This window comes from Akebia trifoliata, chromosome 13, assembly GCF_017979445.1.
Source record: "Akebia trifoliata isolate Shusen 1 chromosome 13, ASM1797944v1, whole genome shotgun sequence".
NCBI lineage: Eukaryota > Viridiplantae > Streptophyta > Magnoliopsida > Ranunculales > Lardizabalaceae > Akebia > Akebia trifoliata.
In genome coordinates this window covers 26,832,660-26,856,324 of record NC_141387.1, presented here as the reverse complement: position 1 = coordinate 26,856,324, position 23,665 = coordinate 26,832,660, and the positions used below count along the sequence as shown (strand labels likewise).

General features: G+C 33.8%; 1 protein-coding gene across 1 annotated transcript; it reads left to right on the top strand.

Annotated features, from left to right (window-relative positions):
- The first annotated feature begins 15,310 nt into the window (after positions 1–15,310).
- LOC147388152 (protein argonaute 2-like) lies at positions 15,311–21,765 on the top strand. The gene is made up of 3 exons (XM_086420802.1): positions 15,311–15,937; positions 18,688–19,864; positions 19,984–21,765. The coding sequence occupies exons 1-3, from the start codon at positions 15,358–15,360 to the stop codon at positions 21,455–21,457; spliced, it is 3,231 nt and encodes a 1,076-aa protein (XP_086276928.1). The 5' UTR covers positions 15,311–15,357; the 3' UTR covers positions 21,458–21,765.
- The last annotated feature ends 1,900 nt before the right edge of the window (positions 21,766–23,665 follow it).

Below are 23,665 nucleotides of genomic sequence, written 5' to 3'. Positions count from 1 at the left end.
CCGGTCTGCCACACTTAAACTAAAGTTGAGAAATTGGCAGTTGTGTGGCCCATCGTGGCCCATAAGGTAGGTATAGAATGAGTGCCTTAGTGTTAAGATAAATGTGATGTTCATCTCTTGCTTGGTCATGGACGACTTTACTTGGGAAGCCAACTATCTCCACCTCTGAGCATATTCCTTTATTGTTTCTCTAGGCTTGTGTGTCATCCTTGCCATATCACTTCTGTCCAATCCGACATCTGTGTTGAACCTGTAGTTATGCCAGAACATCTCAATTAGATCTTGCCAAATCTTGATGAGCGAGTAGTCCAATCTTTATGGCCATTTGAGAGCCGGTTATGTCAGACTTCTCTGAAATAACTATACCAGCAACCTATCGTCTTCGCCAAATTGACATATAAACCCATAATACAATTTTAAGTGTGACATAGGGCACCCAACACCATTATACTTCTCAAATTCCAGGCATTTGACCTTAGCTGGTAGCAGTGCATTGGGATGGAAATAAAGATCCTTGTACCTAGTCCTTCCTAGGGTGTTTGTGCCCTTGATTCTTCTCATCTTCTCTTGAAGAGATTCGATCTATTGGGCCATTTTTTCGCTGATAGTGATTTTACTTCGACAGCCTTGAAGTCACATTCGTCATCTGGGATGATCACCAAAGGCGATTAGTAAAACTTGATGATTTTTCTTATAAAACTTCTTTTAATCTTAAAAAGATGATATTTATTATTTGGGTCATATTTTCCAAGCGTAGTATGGTTTATAAAGTTTGGTTATATGAAAAATCTCATCCGAACTTTGAAATCACATCTAGTAATAAATAAAATTTTAAAATATTTATCCATTATTGAGAATCGCTGCAATCGAGTTGACAAGTTGATTAATAAGGCAACAGCAAAAATGGGGTGTCTACACCTATGAGTAAAGGACCAAGTGTTATTGGGTCAAGTGAGATTAATTTTAAAAGTTTGGAAAAGTTCAATTAAGTAAATGATAGTTTAAAAGAAAAAAAAAACATAGAATTTGTAAAGGTTCATCAACATAGAGTTAGCATCAGCACGAAGTTAGATAAATGTATTATTTAGATTCGTAAAAGAGAAGACTTTGTAAGAATTTCATCAGCAAGGAGTTGGGGAAATTCGTAAAAGAAAGTCCATCAATATGAAGCTGTGAAGTTTTAAAAAAAGAGATGGTTTTTGTAAAAGGGTCATCCGTACAAAGCTGGCATCAACGTAAAGTTGGAAAAGTTTTAAAATGGTGATTTTGTAAAATGATGATCATTAGTATGAAATTGGAAGATAGACATTTTCCTAAGAAAAGTTCTTCAGCATAGAGGTAGAAAAGTTAAAAAAGAGATAATTTTATAAAATAAGTTCATCAGCATAGAGCATGCATTAGCATGGAGCTAGAGGGAAGTTTGTGCATTCGGACTTTGGTGTCCCTTAAAAAGAGTTTGTGGTTTTTGAAAAGATAGGAATCAGATTGAGACTCATTTTTAGTAAGTGGATATGGGCTCAATTAGGGTTAATTGAGGATAATAGACCCAACTAGGTTTGAATCAATTGTTTATAGTGGACTCACTTGGGGTCGATCGTTAATAATTGACCCAATTTGGGTCGATCATAGATATTAGACTTGATTAAGGTGGATCGAGAGATGGTTGACCTCATTGAGGTCCACAGTAGGTAGTGGACCTGATCGAGGTCAATAAAGGATAATAGACCCAATTTGATTGGAAATGGTGGAGTCAATTAGGGTTGATATGGATGAAAAGTAGTGGTTGATAACTTTTATTTGGATTTATAAAGGTTGATTGAATTGAATGATATCGGACCTAATTGGGGTCGCTTGATGAAAAGTGGATCTAATTAGGGTCAAGGAAAGATGGTAGACCCTATCGGGTCTATCATGGATAATGAACCCGATTAGAATCGATGAAGAGTAAACCTGATTAAGGTTGAGAAAATATGGTGGACTCAATCAAGGTCGATCATAGATAATGAACCCGATTAGGGTGAATGAAGAGTAGACCCGATTAGGATCGAGGAAAGATAGTGGACCCGATCGGGGTCGATCATAAACAATGAACTTGATTATGCTCGATGAATAGTGGACTCGATTAAGGTTGAAGAAAAATGGTGGACCTGATTGGGGTCAATCATGGATATGAACCAAATTTAGATCAATGAAAAGTAAACCTAAAAAAGGTCAAGAAAAGATGGTGGTCCGATCGAGATCGATCATGGGGAATGAACCTGGTTAGGCTTGATGAAGAGTGGACCCGATTAGGATTGTGGAAAGATGAAAAATCTGATTGGGGTCGATCATGGAAGTGGGCCGATCTAGGCCATTGATGGAAGGTTAGATTGCATGGATTAGTGAAAACAAGTGGTCCCTATGAGTGATGGGAATTTGGTGAGGACCCGATGAGGTCTTAGGGAAAGAGTGGATGGTAATGATAATGGATTCCATTGGAATCAAATGGTTGATGGTACACCACGGTGGATCGAAATAGAAATTGGATGCTCTTTGGTATACCAACAAAAGGTGAAATCTACTTTGATTGATAAAAAATGGGTGGACTCGATTTAGGTCATACATTAGGAGAGATGCTATCCTATTTTTAATTGAGGGTGGTGATCTGGTTAAATTGAATAAATGGTCTTTAAGGTTAAGAAAATAGCTCATTTAAATGTTATTAGCCCTTAAAATTGAAAGTAAAAATAAAAAACCGAGAGCATAAGATCAAAATTGAAAAAGGGAAGGAGACAAAAAAATTGTTTTTTTTATTCGTTTTTAAAGTAAGGACCAGAGTAATCTATACGGGTCCCTATTGTAAATACGAACTAGTAGGCTCGACAATCTGGAAAAAAATAATAATTTAGGCTTATAGTTTCAAGTTTTGAGGTACATTGCCTTTAGTTTTTTGCTTGTGCCAAAGATAGTGGCACGTTTTTTTTTTTATTTTTTATGTGAGATATAAAGTAAATAAAAAGAGAAAGTTGTTCCCCTTTTACCTAAGGGAAATGACCAAATTAAAATCCTAAATCTATACAAGTTCACCTTCAAGGTCTCCCTTGTGGGCTTTACAAATTAACCTTCATGGACTTGAGAAATTACAACGGTTGAGCATGGGATTGATACCACTTTAAAAAAATATCGTGTCCTAACCCTTTAATCATGTTTTGATGCATGCGATTTATAGGTGGCTTCCACGGTTATCCATTCTTCAAACCTCGATGTACAACGAAGTGTCAATGTCTTAAGTTGCTGAATGGAGTGGATGTTTTCCTCCCCGCCACCCAAAATGAACTATCTTAGGGGGCTTGAGAGTACCGGCATCTAAGGTTAAAATTTTACATGGGAGGGGGGATGGCAGTGCAATGGGCTATGGAGCATAGGTACATGTGCATTTTTTAAGAGGGGTATCAACCCTTACATAATTGTTGACCCCAAAAGTAATAAAATAAATAAATATTACAAGCATTCTCTACAAATAAAATAAAAAAGGGAGACATAAAACAAATAAACACTTTAATACAGAAAGAACAAATGTTTTTTTTTTTTTGTTGAAAAATGGCGAAGTTGAATATGGTTGGGCCTATTAACTTTTCAAATGGAGTCACCAGTTGTAGCTATGCGATTTTCGAGTTTAAAATATTGACACTAGGTGAATTGAAGTCGTCATTATTCATTTTTGGACAATGAGTGTGAATGGCCACCCCAAAAGTATTTATCTACCTAAGATCTAGATAATAGGCCCATTTAGAAAATAAGGGGTCCATTTAGAAAGTAAGGAAGGTGTTAGGCACCCTACTTTCTCCACCTTATGTGGTAACCTTGAGAACATGGTCATTTAAAAAAAAAAGAAATAAAAGAAGCTGGAAATACTTGACTTTGTATCCTCGGGTATGAAGGACTTCAATTTTGGCCTAGATCTGTAATGACATGAAAAATCAACTCGTATCTTGAGAAAATTTGAAGTCATGACCTTCTAAATTTTGAGTTAATACTATGGTTTAGAAGTATGGATCTGACATCACCAATAGATTCAAGAGGGTCAAAAAATATTTTTTAGCCTGTAAGCAAGCTTTAATCAATGATTGAACAAAAAAGTTACCAAATCCTCGAATTGCATGTCAAGTTTATACTCAAAAGGAAAATGATTGTTGAAAATAGAATTTGAAAAATCTAATCATATCATTAGGTTCGTATTAAAAATAACTTAAAATGGACTGTAAGTTCGTAAAAATGGGAGCCTGAGACATACACTCTTTAAAAAAAAAACAAATTTGAAAATGACCTTTATGTTCTGATGTTACTATAAATACTAAAGTTAGAGAAAATTTATAGAATTTTAATCTCTTCTTTGGATTAAAGTCCTAATCCTAGCCTCCCTAGAGTTAGAAGTTTCGATTCGAAGACCATAGAGTGGGATTCAAGGCTCAACGAAAAAAAGAAAAGTTTAAACTCATCAAAGGCTTCACATTGATCCAAGGAAAAAAACGTGTTTTGGTTGAAGAGAAACTTTCGAGATGGACAAAAGCAATCATTTGCAGAAAACGTAATCAAAGTAAGATCCATTCTCTTCTACTTTCTAGTTACTAAAATCTTTGTAGCAAATAGTTTTACAACTAAGAATTCAATTAAAACTCCAATCTAGGAATGTTTTGAAAAAAAAAAAAATCAAGCATGACTAGTTTATTAAATTCATAGATCTTATTTTAATAGATAAAAACAAAGTTGTTTCCATAGAACTTATAATTATATTATGTTTGAAAGGCTTTACAAAAGTTTTAAATGAATTTGAGGTAAAATTAGAAGAGTTTTGGAAAAAAATAATATCGAGGTTGGATCATCTTTGTCGGTAGCACCGACCTTGCCATCGCCAAAAAAATCTCTTTGTTAGTGGCACCAACAGCCAGCGACATATACCGACAAAAATGGCTCTTGCCATCGACAAGTTAATTACTTGAAATCTTTCACATTTCACCATTATGAACATAACTTTTGACTCGATGAATAAAATGGGATAAGGTTAGTGGGGTTGAAATTCTAATTTAAAGGTAAAGATACTTTTATTTTACGAAAGAGAGATAATTCATACGTTTTTTGAGTGAAAACGTATTAGTTTTTCTCTATAAAAAGACCTTAACTCCCTAGTTTTAGGGGCTCTTTCTTCGATCCTTCTCTTGTCTCTTCTCCTAACATTTTTCTCTTTCGTTTTCATCTTTTAGATTTAGCTTTTATTTTCATTTTTCCTGTAATTTTGGAAGACAAGAAATATGTTGTTAAAGAATTTCAAAGAGTTCATCAATAATAAAGATAAGTATCTTTTTTATTTTTGCTATTGTGTCTCTGTGACCGTGGTTGTATAATATCCCATTCTAGAAAGATTGATAAAGTCATACTAGTTAGGTTTAATTTTAGTATTTTTATTTTTGCATGTATTTTTCATAAAATTCTCTTCAACATCTTTGGACCCTAAGTATTCTTCAATTATATCTTCTTATCCGTCATGTTCGGTGTGATGCGTTACTATTGGAAAAAATATTTATTGTATTTGATGCTCGTCGTAATAGAGAATCATTGGGAAATAAAATATTGTAAGGGAAGGAAATTTTGACTAAAAAATTATATATATTTTACAAGGGTTTTTAATGAAAAATATTCTGAATCAAGATCTTTAGTCAGATTCTTGATTTGAGTTATCTGCCAAGAACTTGAATATTATGATTATATTTAATTAGGTTATTTTGGTGGATTCATTCTCACTAGATTTTCTTAAATTGTAAGTCTTTCTTAGTTTTAATTATTTCCGATAAAATTTAATTTTCTCCAAAGTCACACTCTTTTTTTCCTTTGATTTTTTAAAATTTGGAATATTAGTCTCCTAATCCTCAGTGGAACGGCCCTATTTACAAATCTAAAGTAGATTATTTAATTTTGTAATTGTTCTTATTCATTTCAGAGACATTTTTGCATGACAAACATTCACCATTGTTCCTCAAATTGAAAGCTTTTTAGATTAACTCCAATGATTTTTTGGTAGGTTTTGGTAGAGAGAATGGATCTCTCTCTCTCTCTTTCGATGGTATAAACTGTTGGAAGGGAGGAATTTACAATTTGAAATATTATTTTTCCAGGATTTATTAGAGAAATTATAAGTGAGGGCCATTATATCTAAAAACACGAGTTACTACAGCAAATAACCCCATTTTGAGTATTGAAAAAAATTGCCCTTTTTTGCCATTGCCATAAACCTATGGATTTTTTATGCTAAAAGTCCTCTCTTTTAAGTTTAAAATTGATTTGCGGAGTCTAGACCAACTAAGGACTTAGAGATCCTTATTGATCCACGGAGATTCTAACGACACCACAACTTTTACTTACAATACACCAATCTTTTTTTTCTATCAAATCAATTTGAATTTTTTTTTAGATTTAATGTTTTTTTTTTTTTCAAATTTGCATTAGTCGGTTTTAGTAATTAATGTATTTTGTTAAATTTTCTATTCTTTGTTAAAAAAATTATATATTTTTAAATTTGTTTCTTATATTTTTTAAAAAAATTTAAGGTTTGTTAAAGAATAGATTGGTTAAAGTTTAATTGAAAGATTCCATCATTAATTAAGGTTGGTAAAAATCGATTAAAAATGTTTGTTCATTGATTAAAATTTATTTGGTTAATTATGATTTTTTTCTTGGCTAATTATTGGGTTAAACGTTAATGTTTAATTTTAATTTTTGGTTAAGGATTTACTTTACTTTTTTTTTAAGTTTGTGTTGGTCCTAAGCATAGGATGGTCTCCAATTGATTGCATTTTAGATTTCAAGGGTATTTTAGTTATTTTATCTAGATTTATTTGGATTTTGACGAAAGGATTAATTTGGTAATTTTTTAGCGTTGTGAATTCTCTAAAGTCATCAGAATGTGGTAACGATCCTAATTGTGCATACTTTATTTGTTGAGTTTGCTGAAAAAGGAAAATGTACCACGAGGGACTTCGAGAATTTGAAAAAGAGACTGGATAGAAATTATATAAACTCTCGATTTTCAATTGCTTATGCTCATCATTAAGAATTCACAACAACCAGGATGACGAGTTGTTAAATCAAGTGAGTGTAAAATGGGATGTCTACAACAGGAGAAGAGAAAAAAAAAATGAAGGTGAGAAATTGATATAATAGTAGAGAAGATAAACTTTGGCGATTAAAATATTTTAGTGGATTGAACATCAATAAATTTTGTCCCTCTTTTCATGTTTTTTTGTTATCATCTCCATTGAGAATATTTTACGATTAATTTAATTTTTTGAATCAAAGAATTTAGGGACAATGATGATAAATGATTGTTTTATGAAATATGTACCAAAAAAGTCCCCTAGTAAGGAGTATGGACTCCTAAGGATCCACTTTATGACATATTAGTATAAAAATTTTGAATTATTTTTTTATATTAAAATACCTAAACTGCAATAACAACAACAATTTAAACTTCGTACTTGTATGAAAGATGACCCCTCTACATTTTGATGAATATTTGAGATATCCCTATGTCATAAAATTGGTGAGATACCCCTTGAGCTTAGTGTTCTTTTATAGACTAAAGAAATGTGATCTAAATAACCAAAAAGAACATTATATTTTCTTCCCAAAATCTTAGTGACAAAGTCGGGACGGTTTAGGGATAATTCGGCAAGGGAAAGCTTCGAAAAGAGTCAATCAAGTCGAGAAACATAGGATAAATCAAAAAGTAAAAAATAATTATTTTAAATATAAAGAAATGTATTTTATATACTCAATGAAAGAATAATACTTCAAATTTTTTAAAAACAAAAATAATTTGTGATTTTTTCAATAAGTCGTCCATTAAATCACAATTAATTGTGATTTTTTCAAAAAATTCATGATTTTTTGAATAAATTGTGCTTAAATCGACAACTATTAAAATTACTATTTAATCTCGATTTAAAAAAAAAAAAATCGTAGATTTATGTCACTCTGCCCAAAACTAGTCTTCTTACTCTCACAATGATGTTGATGATGATTCGACTAATTCTTAGTTGTTAGTAGATTGATGTAAGATGTAAAATATTTCGAACCCTACAATTATATATATATATATATATATACGGTTCAGCAGCCCTAAAGTTTGCCAAGTTTGGTGCCAAACATTTTTCAAAATATGGGTTAGAAGCTTTGGGATGAGCTGATTTTTTGTGAGGATGATCTCTATGATGAGGAGATCATCCTCACCAAAAATCAGCCTATTCCAAAACTTCTAACCCCATCAAAAGTGATTTACAAAAATTGGATGGTCCACGATTCTTCAACTTGTAAACTAGGGTTAGAAGTTTCAAAATGAGCTGATTTTTTGAGAGAATGATCTCTTCACCGTAAAGATCATCCTCACAAAAAATCAGCCTATTACAAAACTTCTAACCCCATCAAAAATGATTTACAAAAAATGTTTGACACCAAACTTGGCAAACTTTAGGGCTGTCGAACCACTCCATATATATATATAGGGAAATGTTCAACACCCTAAGCTTTACCCTACACTTTAACAAACGTGTTTTGTCCTACATGGGTTAGAAGTTTTGGAATATGCTGATTTTTGGTGAGGATGATCTCTATGATTAGAAGATCATTCTCACCAAAAATCAGTCCATTCTGAAATTTTTAACCCCATGTTTACAAGTTGAAAAATCATGGACTGTCCATTTTTTGTAAATCATTTTTTATGGGGTTAGAAGTTTTGGAATGGGCTGATTTTTGGTGAGGATGATCTGCTCACCATAAAGATCATCATCACCAAAAATCAGCCTATTCCAAAACTTCTAACCCATGTAGGAAAAAACACGTTTGTTAAAGTGTAGGGTAAAGCTTAGGGTGGGGAACAGGATATATATATATATAGAACAACGTTCTTACGACCCCTATTACGACTCATATTGCGACACACCATTTTGTCTTATATGGGCAAAAATGTTTGGAATGAGCTGATTTTTTGTGAGGATGATCTCTGTCATGAGAGGATCATCCTAGCAAAAAATCATCCAATTCCAAAACTTCTTACCCCATCAAAATTGATTTACAAAAATTGGACGGTCTATAATTTTTCAACAAAAATTGGACGGTCTAGAAGTTTCATAATGAGCTGATTTTTGGCAAGGATGATCTCCTCACCATAGAGATCATCATCACAAGAAATCAGCCCATTCCAAACATTTTTGCCCATATAAGACAAAATGGTGTGTCGCAATATGAGTCGTAATAGGGGTCGTAAGAACCCGACCTATATATATATATATATGGGGGGCGTTCACTGGCAAACTTTTTGGCAAAACATTTTTCAAAACATGAGTTAGAGGTTTTGGAATGGGCTGATTTTTGGTGAGGATGATCTCTACGGTGAGGAGATCATCATCACCAAAAATCAGCCCATTCCAAAACTTCTAACCCTATCAAAAACAGTTTACAAAAAATGGACGGTCCACGATTTTTCAGCTTGTAAACATGGGTTAGAAATTTTGGAATGGGCTGATTTTTGGTGAAGATTATCTCCTCACCGTAGAGATCATCATCACCAAAAATCAGCCCATTCCAAAACTTCTAACTCATGTTTTGAAAAATGTTTTGCCAAAAAGTTTGCCATTGAATGCTACCCTATATATATATTAATGGGAGCGATTCGGCAGCCCTAAAGTTTGGTGGCAAATTTTTTTTATAGATCACTTTTGATAGGGTTATAAATTTTGGAATATGCTGATTTTTTGTGATGATGATCTCTACGGTGAATAGATCATCCTCACAAAAAATCAGCTCATTTTGAAACTTCTAAACCTAATTTACAAGTTGAAGAATTGTGGACTGTCCAATTTTTGTAAATCACTTTTGATGGGGTTAGAAGTTTTGGAATAGGCTGATTTTTGGTGATGATGATCTCCTCACCATAGAGATCATCCTCACCAAAAATCAGCCTATTCCAAAACTTCTAACCAATGTAGGACAAAACACGTTTGTTAAAGTGTAGGGTAAAGTTTAGGGTGGGGAACGAGACCCATATATATATATAGGGAAATGTTCAGCACCCTAAGTTTTACCACACACTTTAACAAACGTTTTTTGTCCTACATGGGTTAGAAGTTTTGGAATGAGCTGATTTTTGGTGAGGATGATCTCAATGATTAGAAGATCATCCTCCCCAAAAATCAGCCCATTCCGAAATGTTTAGCCCCATGTTTACACGTTGAAAAATCGTGGACCGTCCATTTTTTGTAAATCAATTTTGATGAGGTTAGAAGTTTTGGAATGAGCTGATTTTTGGTGAGGATGATCTCCTCACCATAGAGATCATCCTCACCAAAAATCAGCTCATTCCGAAACTTCTAACCCATGTAAGACAAAACGCGTTTGTTAAAGTGTGTGGTAAAACTAAGGGTGGCGAACGGGACCCATATATATATATATAGCTTTACCACACACTTTAACAAACGTGTTTTGTCCTACATTGGTTAGAAGTTTTGGAATAGGCTGATTTTTGGTGAGGATGATCTTTATGATGAAGAGATCATCCTCACCAAAAATCAGCTCATTCCAAAACTTCTAACCCCATCAAAAATGGTTTACAAAAAATGGACGGTCCACGATTTTTCAACGTGTAAACATGGGGCTAAACATTTCGGAATGGGCTGATTTTTGGTGAAGATTATCTCCTCACCGTAGAGATCATCATCACCAAAAATCAGCCCATTCCAAAACTTCTAACTCATGTTTTGAAAAATGTTTTGCCAAAAAGTTTGCCATTGAATGCTACCCTATATATATATTAATGGGAGCGATTCGGCAGCCCTAAAGTTTGGTGGCAAATTTTTTTTATAGATCACTTTTGATAGGGTTATAAATTTTGGAATATGCTGATTTTTTGTGATGATGATCTCTACGGTGAATAGATCATCCTCACAAAAAATCAGCTCATTTTGAAACTTCTAAACCTAATTTACAAGTTGAAGAATTGTGGACTGTCCAATTTTTGTAAATCACTTTTGATGGGGTTAGAAGTTTTGGAATAGGCTGATTTTTGGTGATGATGATCTCCTCACCATAGAGATCATCCTCACCAAAAATCAGCCTATTCCAAAACTTCTAACCAATGTAGGACAAAACACGTTTGTTAAAGTGTAGGGTAAAGTTTAGGGTGGGGAACGAGACCCATATATATATATAGGGAATGTTCAGCACCCTAAGTTTTACCACACACTTTAACAAACGTTTTTTGTCCTACATGGGTTAGAAGTTTTGGAATGAGCTGATTTTTGGTGAGGATGATCTCAATGATTAGAAGATCATCCTCCCCAAAAATCAGCCCATTCCGAAATGTTTAGCCCCATGTTTACACGTTGAAAAATCGTGGACCGTCCATTTTTTGTAAATCAATTTTGATGAGGTTAGAAGTTTTGGAATGAGCTGATTTTTGGTGAGGATGATCTCCTCACCATAGAGATCATCCTCACCAAAAATCAGCTCATTCCGAAACTTCTAACCCATGTAAGACAAAACGCGTTTGTTAAAGTGTGTGGTAAAACTAAGGGTGGCGAACGGGACCCATATATATATATAGCTTTACCACACACTTTAACAAACGTGTTTTGTCCTACATTGGTTAGAAGTTTTGGAATAGGCTGATTTTTGGTGAGGATGATCTTTATGATGAAGAGATCATCCTCACCAAAAATCAGCTCATTCCAAAACTTCTAACCCCATCAAAAATGGTTTACAAAAAATGGACGGTCCACGATTTTTCAACGTGTAAACATGGGGCTAAACATTTCGGAATGGGCTGATTTTTGGGGAGGATGATCTTCTAATCATAGATATCATCCTCACCAAAAATCAGCCCATTCCAAAACTTCTAACCCATGTAGGACAAAAAACGTTTGTTAAAGTGTGTGGTAAAACGTAAGGTGCTGAACATTTCCCATATATATATATATATATATATATATATATATATATATATATATATATATATATATATATATATATGTGGGAGCGGTTCGGCAGCCCTAAAGTTTGTCAAGTTTAGTGCCAAACATTTATTGTAAATCACTTTTGATGGGGTTATAAGTTTTGGAATAGGCTGATTTTTTGTGAGGATGATCTCTACGGTGAAGAGATCATCCTCACAAAAAATCAGCTCATTTTGAAACTTCTAAACCTAGTTTACAAGTTGAAGAATCGTGGATCGTCCAATTTTTGTAAATCACTTTTGATGGGGTTAGAAGTTTTGGAATAGGCTGATTTTTGGTGAGGATGATCTCTTCATCATAGAGATCATCCTCACAAAAGATCAGCTCATTCCAAAGATTCTAACCCATATTTTGAAAATTGTTTGGCACCAAACTTGGCAAACTTTAGGGCTGCTGAACCGTCCCCTATATATATATATATATATATATAATATATATATATATTATATATATATATATATAGGATTAGAATCCGGATATACATAAAGCTACAACGTGTTTTGTCTTATATGGGGAAAAATGTTTGGATTGTGCTGATTTTTTGTGAGAATGATCTCTATGGTGAGGAGATCATCCTTGCCAAAAATCAGCCCATTATGAAACTTCTAGCCCCATGTTTACAAGTTGAAAAATTTTAGTCAATCCAATTTTTGTAAATCACTTTTGCTGGGGTTAGTAGTTTTGGAATGGAATGATTTTTTGCAAGGATGATCCCCTCACCACAGAGATCATCCTCACAAAAAATCAGCCTATTCCAAACCTTTTTAACCATATAAGACAAAAACATTGTAGCTTTATGAGTAGCTTTATGTGTCTAAGGAACCCGACCCATATATATATATATATATTTAAAAACATTAAAAAATAATTTTAAATATTTAAAACATAGTCTTAAAACACGCCACAAATCTCCATTGGATTGAATCAACCTGGCAACTTGCATATTGACTCAAATAAAATTATAGTAGTTATATGAATATTTAAAAGATAACTTTAAATATTTAAAATATGTAAAATATATTTATTGTTCTACAATAAAAGAAATTGTTTATAAAACAAATAACTCGATGAAGTTTCTTAACTAACTCGCTGCATTTTCAAGTTGACTCAAAATGTTGGTTACACCGATGTTGGGGCCATGTCATTGCAAAATCCAATCGAGTTGAGCAATGTATGGAACTTGGTTGGTCGAGTCGACTCAATTAAATTTTGTGTTGACTTGAACCCAAACTCAATGAAACTATTTGTCTAGTCAACTCGAATGGGCATTGAGTAAGACCAAAAACTTGATTTAGTTATTTGGTTATATATAATATTTTTTGTGGAGAACAAGAAATATATTTTTATTTATTTTAAATATTAAAAAGTAATTTTCAATTTCCATAAGACTAATATAATTTTATTTTAGACCATGCATTGTCTTCACTCAAAATCAATTAGATGATGTTCATCATCATCAATATTGCATCATAAAAAGGTAAGATGAATAGATTTTAGAAGAAAAATTAAAGGGTTTTTTATTATTATTTTATATTATGATTTAGATCATTTTTCATTAATCTATAATAAAAGACCAAGGTTGAGGGATTTGTCGTCGATTTTGAAATATATGGGAGTCTCAAACATTTACTAAAATGTGAAATACCAAATCAATGCACGGTTTCCTAACCTTTAAAGATGTTGGTGAAAGGATATTTTAGGCATTACATGAAATAATGCTTTAAGGTGTCCTTAAGAGTCCGTAATATTCGAGAAAGGGATGGTGCGTGATGTCTGGGAATTAGTATTGTTGAATATAGTTGATGTATGGGTCAGGCAAAGCCTGATGGACCATGCACAATCCGCTGATTTTTTTGTGAAGATGATCTTTATGATGAGGAGATCACCTTGACAAAAAATCATCCCATTCCAATAATTTCTAATCCATACATTGAAAAAATGTTGGCATAATATTTAGCTCTCTTTAGAGCCTCCAAAAACCACCTTATATATGTATATATATTTGAGAGATTATTTTTTAGTAGGGGAACAATTTGGTCTGGCTCAAATCGAGAACCGAACCAAATTGAGAGCTTTGGATTAGTTTGGTTCGGTTTATAATGAACTTTGATTCGATTCAAAGTTAACAAAGCAGAGAACCAATCAAGTTGGTTCAGTTCTTGGTTCATGCCTTGTATAGAACCGAACCAAATCCTTATATTAATAAAATTATAAATAAATATTATTAATCAATTTAATAAACTATACTTATTTTTTATGGATAAATTGATTTTTTATTTTTTATGAATAGATTAATGAAAATTTTTTTGAATGGATGGATGGATGGATTAATGTCTTTCTCTAATTGATGGAAAAATTAGTGACTTTTTTCTTAATAGATACATTAATGAATTTTTTATTTTTATTTTATATTATTGATGAATAGATTAATGACTCATTATATTAAATTTTATGTTCATATTTATTTATTTATATTAAAAATATGTTGAATCAATTAGGTTTTTAAGATATTGACAACCCATAGAATTGAATAGAACCAAATCGACCTTAGCTCATTTTGTATTTGATTTGGCCTCAAACCAAACCAACTTGTACCCTTACTTTTTTGTTACATATTTCTAACAAACAAATCTTTTGAGTCATTTTCCCAAGAATTTGACCATTCCTAGTAGTACTAATAAATAATTTAAAAATCATTTAATACAAAATTTAAATCTAAGATTTTAATAGACCACTAAGTACATTTTCTTGTAAGACTGCCACATCAAACCATGCAAGATAATCTAATCAAGATGATCACCAACATTCTTTTTTAATAATAATATAAAGTTGAAAAGTGAGTCGTAGTAGAGGAGGACCAGTGAGGAGTGGTGGGACCTTCAAAACAACTATTTAATTTTTAGACAATAAGATGGAAATGACATAGAAGTTTTAGTCAAGACCCATCTTTTTCTCCGTCTCTTCTTTTCCATATTCTCCACACTATCTACCTAAACAGACACAAACGCGTCGATTTTGACTAAGCATTTTTTTTTTTTATAAAAAAAAAAAAGAAAAAGAAAAAGAAAGGAAACCTCCTCGTCACATTCGGAAAACTTATACCACAATTAGTAGAAAGCTTTGTTATTAAGTCAAGTGTCTAAGGTCATTTTCGTTATTTTACAACAAAAGTTACTTCTTTTTTCTTTTTTTCTTTTTTAAATTTTCTTTCTTCCTAAGTATTCTTTCAAAGTTATGTTCTCTACTTAAACTCTTTGTTTGTTCTAAATTTCCAACTACACACACACACACGATCACACATTTGTGAGAAAAACCTGCAATGGAGGGATTTGGGAGAGGAAGATCAAACTATGGAGGAGGTGGGAACGGTGGTGGGAGAGGGAGAGGAAGATCGACTAACAGAGGAGTTGGGAGCGGAGGCGGGAACGGAGGTGGAAGGGGTGGCGGGAGCGGGAGCGGGAGAGCTTCGAATCAACAAAATAGGAATCAAGATCAATTTTCAGGACAATGGAGCGGGAGCGGGAGAGATGTAGATCGATCTTATTCAAATCAAGATCAATCTTCTGGTCATTGGAGCGGGAGAGGAAGAGGAAGAGGTGGAGATCAAACCTATTCGAATCAAGGTCAATGGAGCGGCAGCGGGAGAGGAAGAGGTGGAGATCAAACCTATTCGAATCAAGATCAATATTCTGGAAACCGGAGCGGGAGCGGGACCGGGACCGGGAGAGGTGGAGATCCACCAAATGTGAATCAGGGCCAATTTTCCGGATACGGGAAGACAGGTAGGGGAAATGAAGGAGGAAGTTCTAGTGACGGAGGTTCGAGCCGAGGTCGTGGTCGAGGAGGGCCGATTATGAAATTTGTTCCGATTGGGACGCAGAGTTCGGATCCAATTGTTGGTAAGTATTGAAGTTTTTATGTTTTTATTTATTTTTATTTTTATGAAATTTAGTTTTATGGCTGTTGATGAATGTGTTAAAGCATGAAATTTATTTTCTTCTTAAGTTTGATTTATTGTTTATGGGAAGATATCTTATTTGATATATTGGTTATGTGTTTCTTGTGGGGATTTAATTAATCAGGATTTTCTTTCTTATTATTGATGCATGATCATGATAATATAAGCAAGATATTTATATTCAATCTCAATAAAATCAAGAAAAATAGAACCTAACAATTCTTTCTATACCTAGAATAACTGAAACTATATCAACCTTTAAATCAAATTATATTACTACAATTTACAAAGATCCACCATATGATTTAAAGTTAGTTTAAAAATAAAGAATTATCCAAAAAAAAATTAAATTTCGACTTGAAACAATACTTAGTATAGAAGATGTAGGTCCTACAAGAATATGATATAATTGTGTTATTTAAACCAATTTCTTTTAATGTAGTCCAATTACACAAATTAAATAGACCTTTTCAATCAAAGTTGATTGAGTTCTCATGGGTTGGCACATTTCGGCTGTATGCCTATCTTGAATGAATTCTCCAAGAATGTTTTTCCCTGAGTTCACCCCCACATTCATATAGGTAAATCCATCAAGTGTTACATCACCTTAAAAGAGGGCTATGAATTTATTAAGAACTTTTGTTTACCTTCTCATTGTTAAAGTAAGTACATTACTACATCATAAAAAGGGCCATGGGTATTTGGCTCATACTATTTTAAGAAAATAGTTTACTGATTTATTTTTACCCATTAAACCTACTTTATAGGATCACCATTCAAATAGGTAGAATCTCCATCACAAGCTATTTATTTCTTTTAGGTAAAAAGTCCCATTTCCTTTGATGTGCTCTACATTAACTCTTTAGGTAGTGGATTGGTCGAAGTATAAATCAAGTTCTTATCTGTTTTCACAAAATTAAGGCTATTGTCTCATCCATCAAAATTTTTCTAACAACTTTACTTCTTAGACGTATATGTCTCTACTCTGCCTATTATTAGAGTGATTCTTAGCCTGAGATATAATAGCTTGATTGCTGCTATGAATAGAGATTGGTGGTATAGGATTTTCCCAATATGGAATGCCCATCAGCTAATTTTTCAGCCATTCAACTTCTGATCATGGACTGCATAGTAGATTGAGCCATGCAAGTCTTCTTGGATTACTTTTAAGTGATTACTCCCCACCTAGAGTGAATATATAACCACCAATGGTCTTATAGATTTAATGGATAAAAATTAAGTCATTGAGTTATTTTCTTAAAGTACTAGGAATTAAATATCATATCCTTTATATGATGTATTAAAGTTTAAGTGCTTTAAGTGCTTACTTTGATAATGAGAAGATGACCGGAAACTCTTAATAAATCCATAATCCTCTCTTAGGGTGGTGTGTTTAGTCATAGTACACACTTGATGGATTTACCAATATGAATGTGTGGGTGAGGTCATTCCTTATGAATGTTGATAGAACAAAAAAAAAAAAAACACTTTGGAGCATTCATCCAAGATAGGCATACAACCGAAATGTGCTAAAATATAAAGTAATCCCATTTTATATTATTATTTATTGCTATGAATTAAAACTTGAAATTCTATTGTATGGATTTGAAATTTATAAATATGCAATGGCTGTACAAATTTTGAGTTTTTAATATTATATTATTTATTTAAAAATATCATGCATGTGAGGCTTACAATTTACGCCTAGAGACTTACACCTCGAGGCATTGACCAGCTGAGCGCCTTGCCTCACGCCTTAGCGTCTAAAAACACTCTGGATAATTCTTTTTTTTTTTTTTTAAATTAAAATCATGTGAGCGGTTATTATAATTTGTAGTTACTTTGTTTGATTCAAATGTTCCCATTTTCAATTATTATTGTATTCTATTTCTCTTGTTTTTTCTTAGAATTTTTCAGTTATTACTTATTACTGAAAGAGAGATTTGTTGGATTCGTTTTCGAATCAACCAAATGCCCAACAATCATATCTCTTGATAACTAATAGGTAGTTAGTCTCTTCGGAGACATCTGATAAAATTGGAACTAATAGGTAGTCAGAGTCATTTGTTAGGCTTGATGTCTAATGGTCATGTTAGTTGGAATGTGGCCTCCGTTAACATCTATAAAGATAGATGCCATATTCCGTTCAATTACACACATTCCATATTTGTTCTTCACTTCTCTTATGAAAATCAGCAAAAAAAAATTGTTTTTTTCAATTCAATTCAAAAATTTGTTGTCCACCCATCAAATTTGAGTGCATGATTGGTTGGATACTAGTCTGATTGTTGAATCTTGAGAGTCGACCACATCCATTGCTACATTCTTTGGACAAGGTAAACAGATTTTTTCCCCCTTTTTTGGCTAATTAAACCAGGTAAATAGAACAACTGATTTACTGTGTTTTGCCTAGGTATTATTTTGCATTAGGGGTTGTTCTTCATGACCATTTGAGGGTCAAAATTATCCTCTCCACTCTAATGTTAATATTAGGCGAATCTTTTTAGAGATGGCAAGAAAGCCCCTAATATTTCTGATAATTGACAGATATATATTTCTGATAGTTGATGCTTACAAGATTCATTATGTATTATCATGAGTCACTTCATGAATGTTAGACTTCTTATTAATAGATTTGGCTTTTACTGACAGAGGGAAATTACAAACATTACTCTTTTTTTTGTGTGGCAGATCCTCTAACCTCAAAGATGCAATCAATTGGGATTTCTGAACCACTGCCTGAAACTAGTGGAATTATGCCAATGAAAAGGCCAGACCATGGGGGACAATCCGCGATCCGATTAGTCCAACTTCTTGTGAACCATTTCCCTGTCAAGTTCAACCCAAAACGAACCATACTTCACTATGACATTGACATTAAGCCTGAGGTACAACCAAGACATGGTGGAACTGTTGAGATATCTAAGTCCGATATGACCATGATCAAGAACAAATTTTTCTCTGATGACCCAACACGGTTTCCTTTGTCCAAGATTGCCCATGATAAGGAGAAAAACATTTTTAGTGCAGTACAACTGCCTACTGGAACATTCAGGGTTACGGGTACAAATTCTCGCACATACTTATTTACGGTCAAACTAGTAAATGAGCTAGATCTTTACAAGTTGGGGGCCTACTTAAATGGTAGCCTCCCATCGATCCCCCGTGATATCTTACAAGGGATGGATTTGGTCATGAAAGAGAACCCATCAAGACATCAGATTTCAATTGGTCGAAGTTTTTACTCCAGGAAATTCAATAATGATGATGATCTCGGCTATGGAATCTTCGCTTCGAGAGGGTTTCAACATAGCTTGAAGCTTACATCTCAAGGTTTAGTCCAATGTGTGGACTACTCGGTTCTACCATTTCTAAAGAGTGTCCCAGTACTGCAATTCCTCTTCGAGCATTTGGGAATAAAGTTTAATGAGGGAAAATGTTTGGAGAATTGGGAAAAGGAGAGCATTGAGATGGCCTTGAGAGGATTGAGAGTGACGGTGACTCACAGAAAAACCAAGCAAAAATACACCATTGTGGGACTCACAGAAGCCACCTCAAATAATCTAACGTTCATGGCGGAAGATCCAGATGGTAAGACTCCACCAAGGGAAGAGAGACTTGTGGATTATTTTAGGGACAAGTATGAGGAGATAAGATACAAACATCTTCCTTGTTTGGATTTCAGTAGGAACAATAAGATGAACTACGTACCCATGGAGTTTTGTGTGTTGATTGAGGGGCAGAGGTACCCAAAGGAGAACTTAGACAAGGAATCAGCTAAGTATTTGAAGGAAATCAGTTTGGCTAAGCCATGGGTAAGAATGGACTTGATATGCAACATTGTTCGATCGAGGGATGGGCCTCGCGGGTATGTAAAACTCAAACTTTCAGTGTTTATATCTAATACACAAGAGTCTACAAGTGCATTTTTTTTTAACAAAATATTTGTTTATCTAATTGGGTTTTTTATTGATCCATTTTTAACAGAGGAGAAATAGCCGAAAATTTTGATATCACGGTCAGCACTGAGATGACACAAGTGACTGGTCGTGTCATCAGACCACCCGATTTGAAACTTGGTGATGTCAACGGCAAGGCAAGCAAGTACATGCCTGATAAGGACGATCGCCAATGGAACCTCGTAGACAGATCCGTGTTGGAAGGGAAGCAAATCGAACGGTGGGCAGTCCTTGATTTAACTTCATCAAGCCGTTTCAAACTAGGCCCTAAGAGATTCATTGATCTGCTCAGGGCACGGTGTGTTAAACTCAATATCCACATGAAACCTCCTCTTTTCTGTGAGTCGTCTCGTATGGATATTCTCTCAAACACCAATAGACTCCATGATCTCCTAAAAAAAATTAACCAAAGTGCCGAACGGATTGCCGGGGGTCGCCTACAGATTCTCATATGTGTGATGACGAATAGGGATAACGGTTATAACAACCTCAAGCGGATAAGTGAGACCGAGATTGGAATGTTGACTCAATGCTGTCTTGTCTCCCATGCCAATGCATGCAAGGACCAATATCTTGCCAACCTTGGTCTCAAGATCAATGCAAAGCTAGGTGGCAGCAATGTGGAGCTCTTCGACCGGCTCCCCCGCCTCGGGGGTGATGGCCATGTTATGTTTATCGGGGCTGATGTCAATCATCCGGGCCCACGGAACACATTGAGCCCATCAATTGCAGCCGTTGTAGCCACTATGAACTGGCCCGCTGCAAATCGGTATGCTGGAAGAATCCGCCCGCAGGAGAATCGTAAAGAAAGTATTCAAAATTTTGGGGAAATCTGCATGGAGCTTATCAAGACATACGCACGGGTCAACAAAGTGAAGCCAGAGAAGATTGTGGTGTTCCGTGATGGGGTTAGTGAGAGTCAGTTTGATATGGCTCTTAATGTCGAGTTAATGGACCTTAAAAAGGCAATTGAGTCAGATGGATATTCCCCAACCATCACATTCGTGGTAGCAAGGAAAAGACACCAGACCCGTCTATTTCCCAAAGACAGGAACCAAGGGGCCTACACTGGGAACGTTTTCCCGGGAACGGTTGTTGATACGACAATCGTAGACCTAAATGATTTCAATTTCTATCTTTGTAGCCACTATGGGGGCATCGGGACGAGCAAGCCAACTCACTACACTGTTCTCTATGACGAGCATGGATTTACCTCTGATGAAATGCAAAGGCTCATATACAATATGTGCTACACGTTTGCTCGATGTACCAAACCAGTCTCATTGGTTCCACCGGTGTACTACGCAGACCTCCTTGCATATAGGGGACGGCTCTACCATGATTCATTGATGGGTTCACATTCCCCAGCTTCGATGGTATCTTCATTTTCTACGTTATCTCCAGCATCATCGTCATCATCATCATCATCATTGTCATTGTATGATCATAATAGGTTTTTCAAGGCGCATGTTGATCTTGAAAACGTTATGTTCTTCTGCTGAAGATCCTTTAATCATGTCCAATCTCCTTGTCTCTGCACACCAATGGAAGCTTATCTTGTTCTGACTAGGATAGGTTGAGGAATTTGTGCGTGAATCTAACAGTTTCTTGCTACCTTAGTAGTTCTGGTTTCATAATGGGTTTTACAGACTAAATAGTTTGGTGTGTATTGTCACAACAGGTCAGGTCCGTGTTGACCCCGAAGTCCTGTGAAAGGTTATTTGATTTGATTTTGAGTATGGTTTGTTAAGTAGTTTACATATGAAACAAACAAATAATGAATTATATATATGCTTTTCCTTGTTTCAAATCCATGATTGCTGCAACCATGTTTTTTAATTTCTTTAGATTATTTCATAATTTATTTATTTTTAATTAGTTTAGCTGGGTCTTTGCTATCTTCTACTTCTTAAAATTATATTTCCTTTTAATAAAATTCTAAAAAAAAAAGAGTGATGATCTATGGTTCTATGACTCCTATGTGTATTATAGACAGGTGATGACTAATAAGAACAATGTAACCCTCACCTACATGTTTGGTTTAGGAGTCACCTCTTGATCAGTTTTTCTTGCAAGGAGCATTCTACTTCCAGACCCATTTAAGCTCATAATACTGTGGTGTGTTATAAGAGACCAATGCCAACATTTTCTTCAATGGATATCTGTTATGATCTTAAAGAGAAGAGTAGCAATCCAGAATGGTGTCCTGTTCCTATAGCAACACACGTTGTCTGCATGGGACATTTCTGTTGGAGATTAAACACATTGGACTACGTATCATATAGAAAATGGCTTGCGTAAGAGGCTGATGTGTTTCAAATTCCTATCAAAATGTGTCATGTACACTGTTCCTATTATGCTGGAATGGGATATATCTTATCTGATTCAAAAGAGATGGGCATAACTTTTGAACGTTCTTTTAAGAAAAATACCTGAAATACACTTTTAACAATTTTATAAAGTGGTTTGATCGAAAAATATACTGACTCAAATAAAAAACTTCACCAATTTATTTGGTTATTAATATTTTTATAAAAAGTAAAAAAATAAATATTTTTATTTATTAAAAGTTATTTATAAATTCAATATAATTTTATTTGACTCATTTAAGTCGACATGCTAACTTTTGATTGAATCAACTAGATGAACATTCAAATCGAGTTTTAAAATTATGTTTTACTTATTAAAAATTATTTATATATTTTAATAAATTTAAAATACATAAATCAAATCAATTTGATGGTGATGATGACCATACTCATCTCCATCACCATATGTGTTGTGGTCATCATCATCATCTAAGTGAGTTAAAGATTATTACTTTTGGAAAGGGAAAACAAGAATTTTTTTTTTATATTTTCATTTATATCTTTTTTTATTGATTAGTAAGAGATGACCATAATCAAGGGAATTGTAATTAATTTTAAAACATTGGAGTGTCTAAAATATTCTCAAATAAACACATTTCCTTGAACCTCAAAAATTGTTGAAAAGGTAGTTACGATATTTTTCACTTCAAAAATCCTTTTTAAATTAATGTTTGACAAAAAGAGTATTAAAGAGTCCATATTTTTTCGAAATGACTTTTTGATACATGTTTTCAAAAAATAGGTCTTCGTGGTCATTGTCCCTAGTTGAGAACATGCTTAGATTGCATGTCTTATTTCCAATTATAAACATAAGTATACTCAAACCCAGTGTTGTAAATGAGTACATGTATTGGACCGATATTTAAAGGAGGTTTTAATTTTAGAAATTGAAAATACATGGGACTTTTAAAAAACATCCAATATATATATATATATATATATATATATAATATATATATATATAATATATATATATATATATATGGGTCGGGATCCACATACACATAAATCTACTACAACATGTTTTTTCTTATATGGACAAAAATCAACTCATTCTGAAATTTATAACCCCATGTTTATAAGTTGAAGAATTCTGGACCATTTATTTTTTGTAAACCACTTTTGATGGAATTAGAAGTTTCAGAATGGACTAATTAAGGGTCAGTTCCATTGACAAGAAATATGATTTAAGAAATAGCATATGATCCAACCAAGTAAGAAGAACATCAAACGGTTAAAATTTATCTGTATCCCAATCGTATATATACTTATCTCCAGTGTATTTCTCAATCATTATTTTTTTTTGTATACACATTAAAAATCCCAAGTAAGCTTGGCTTG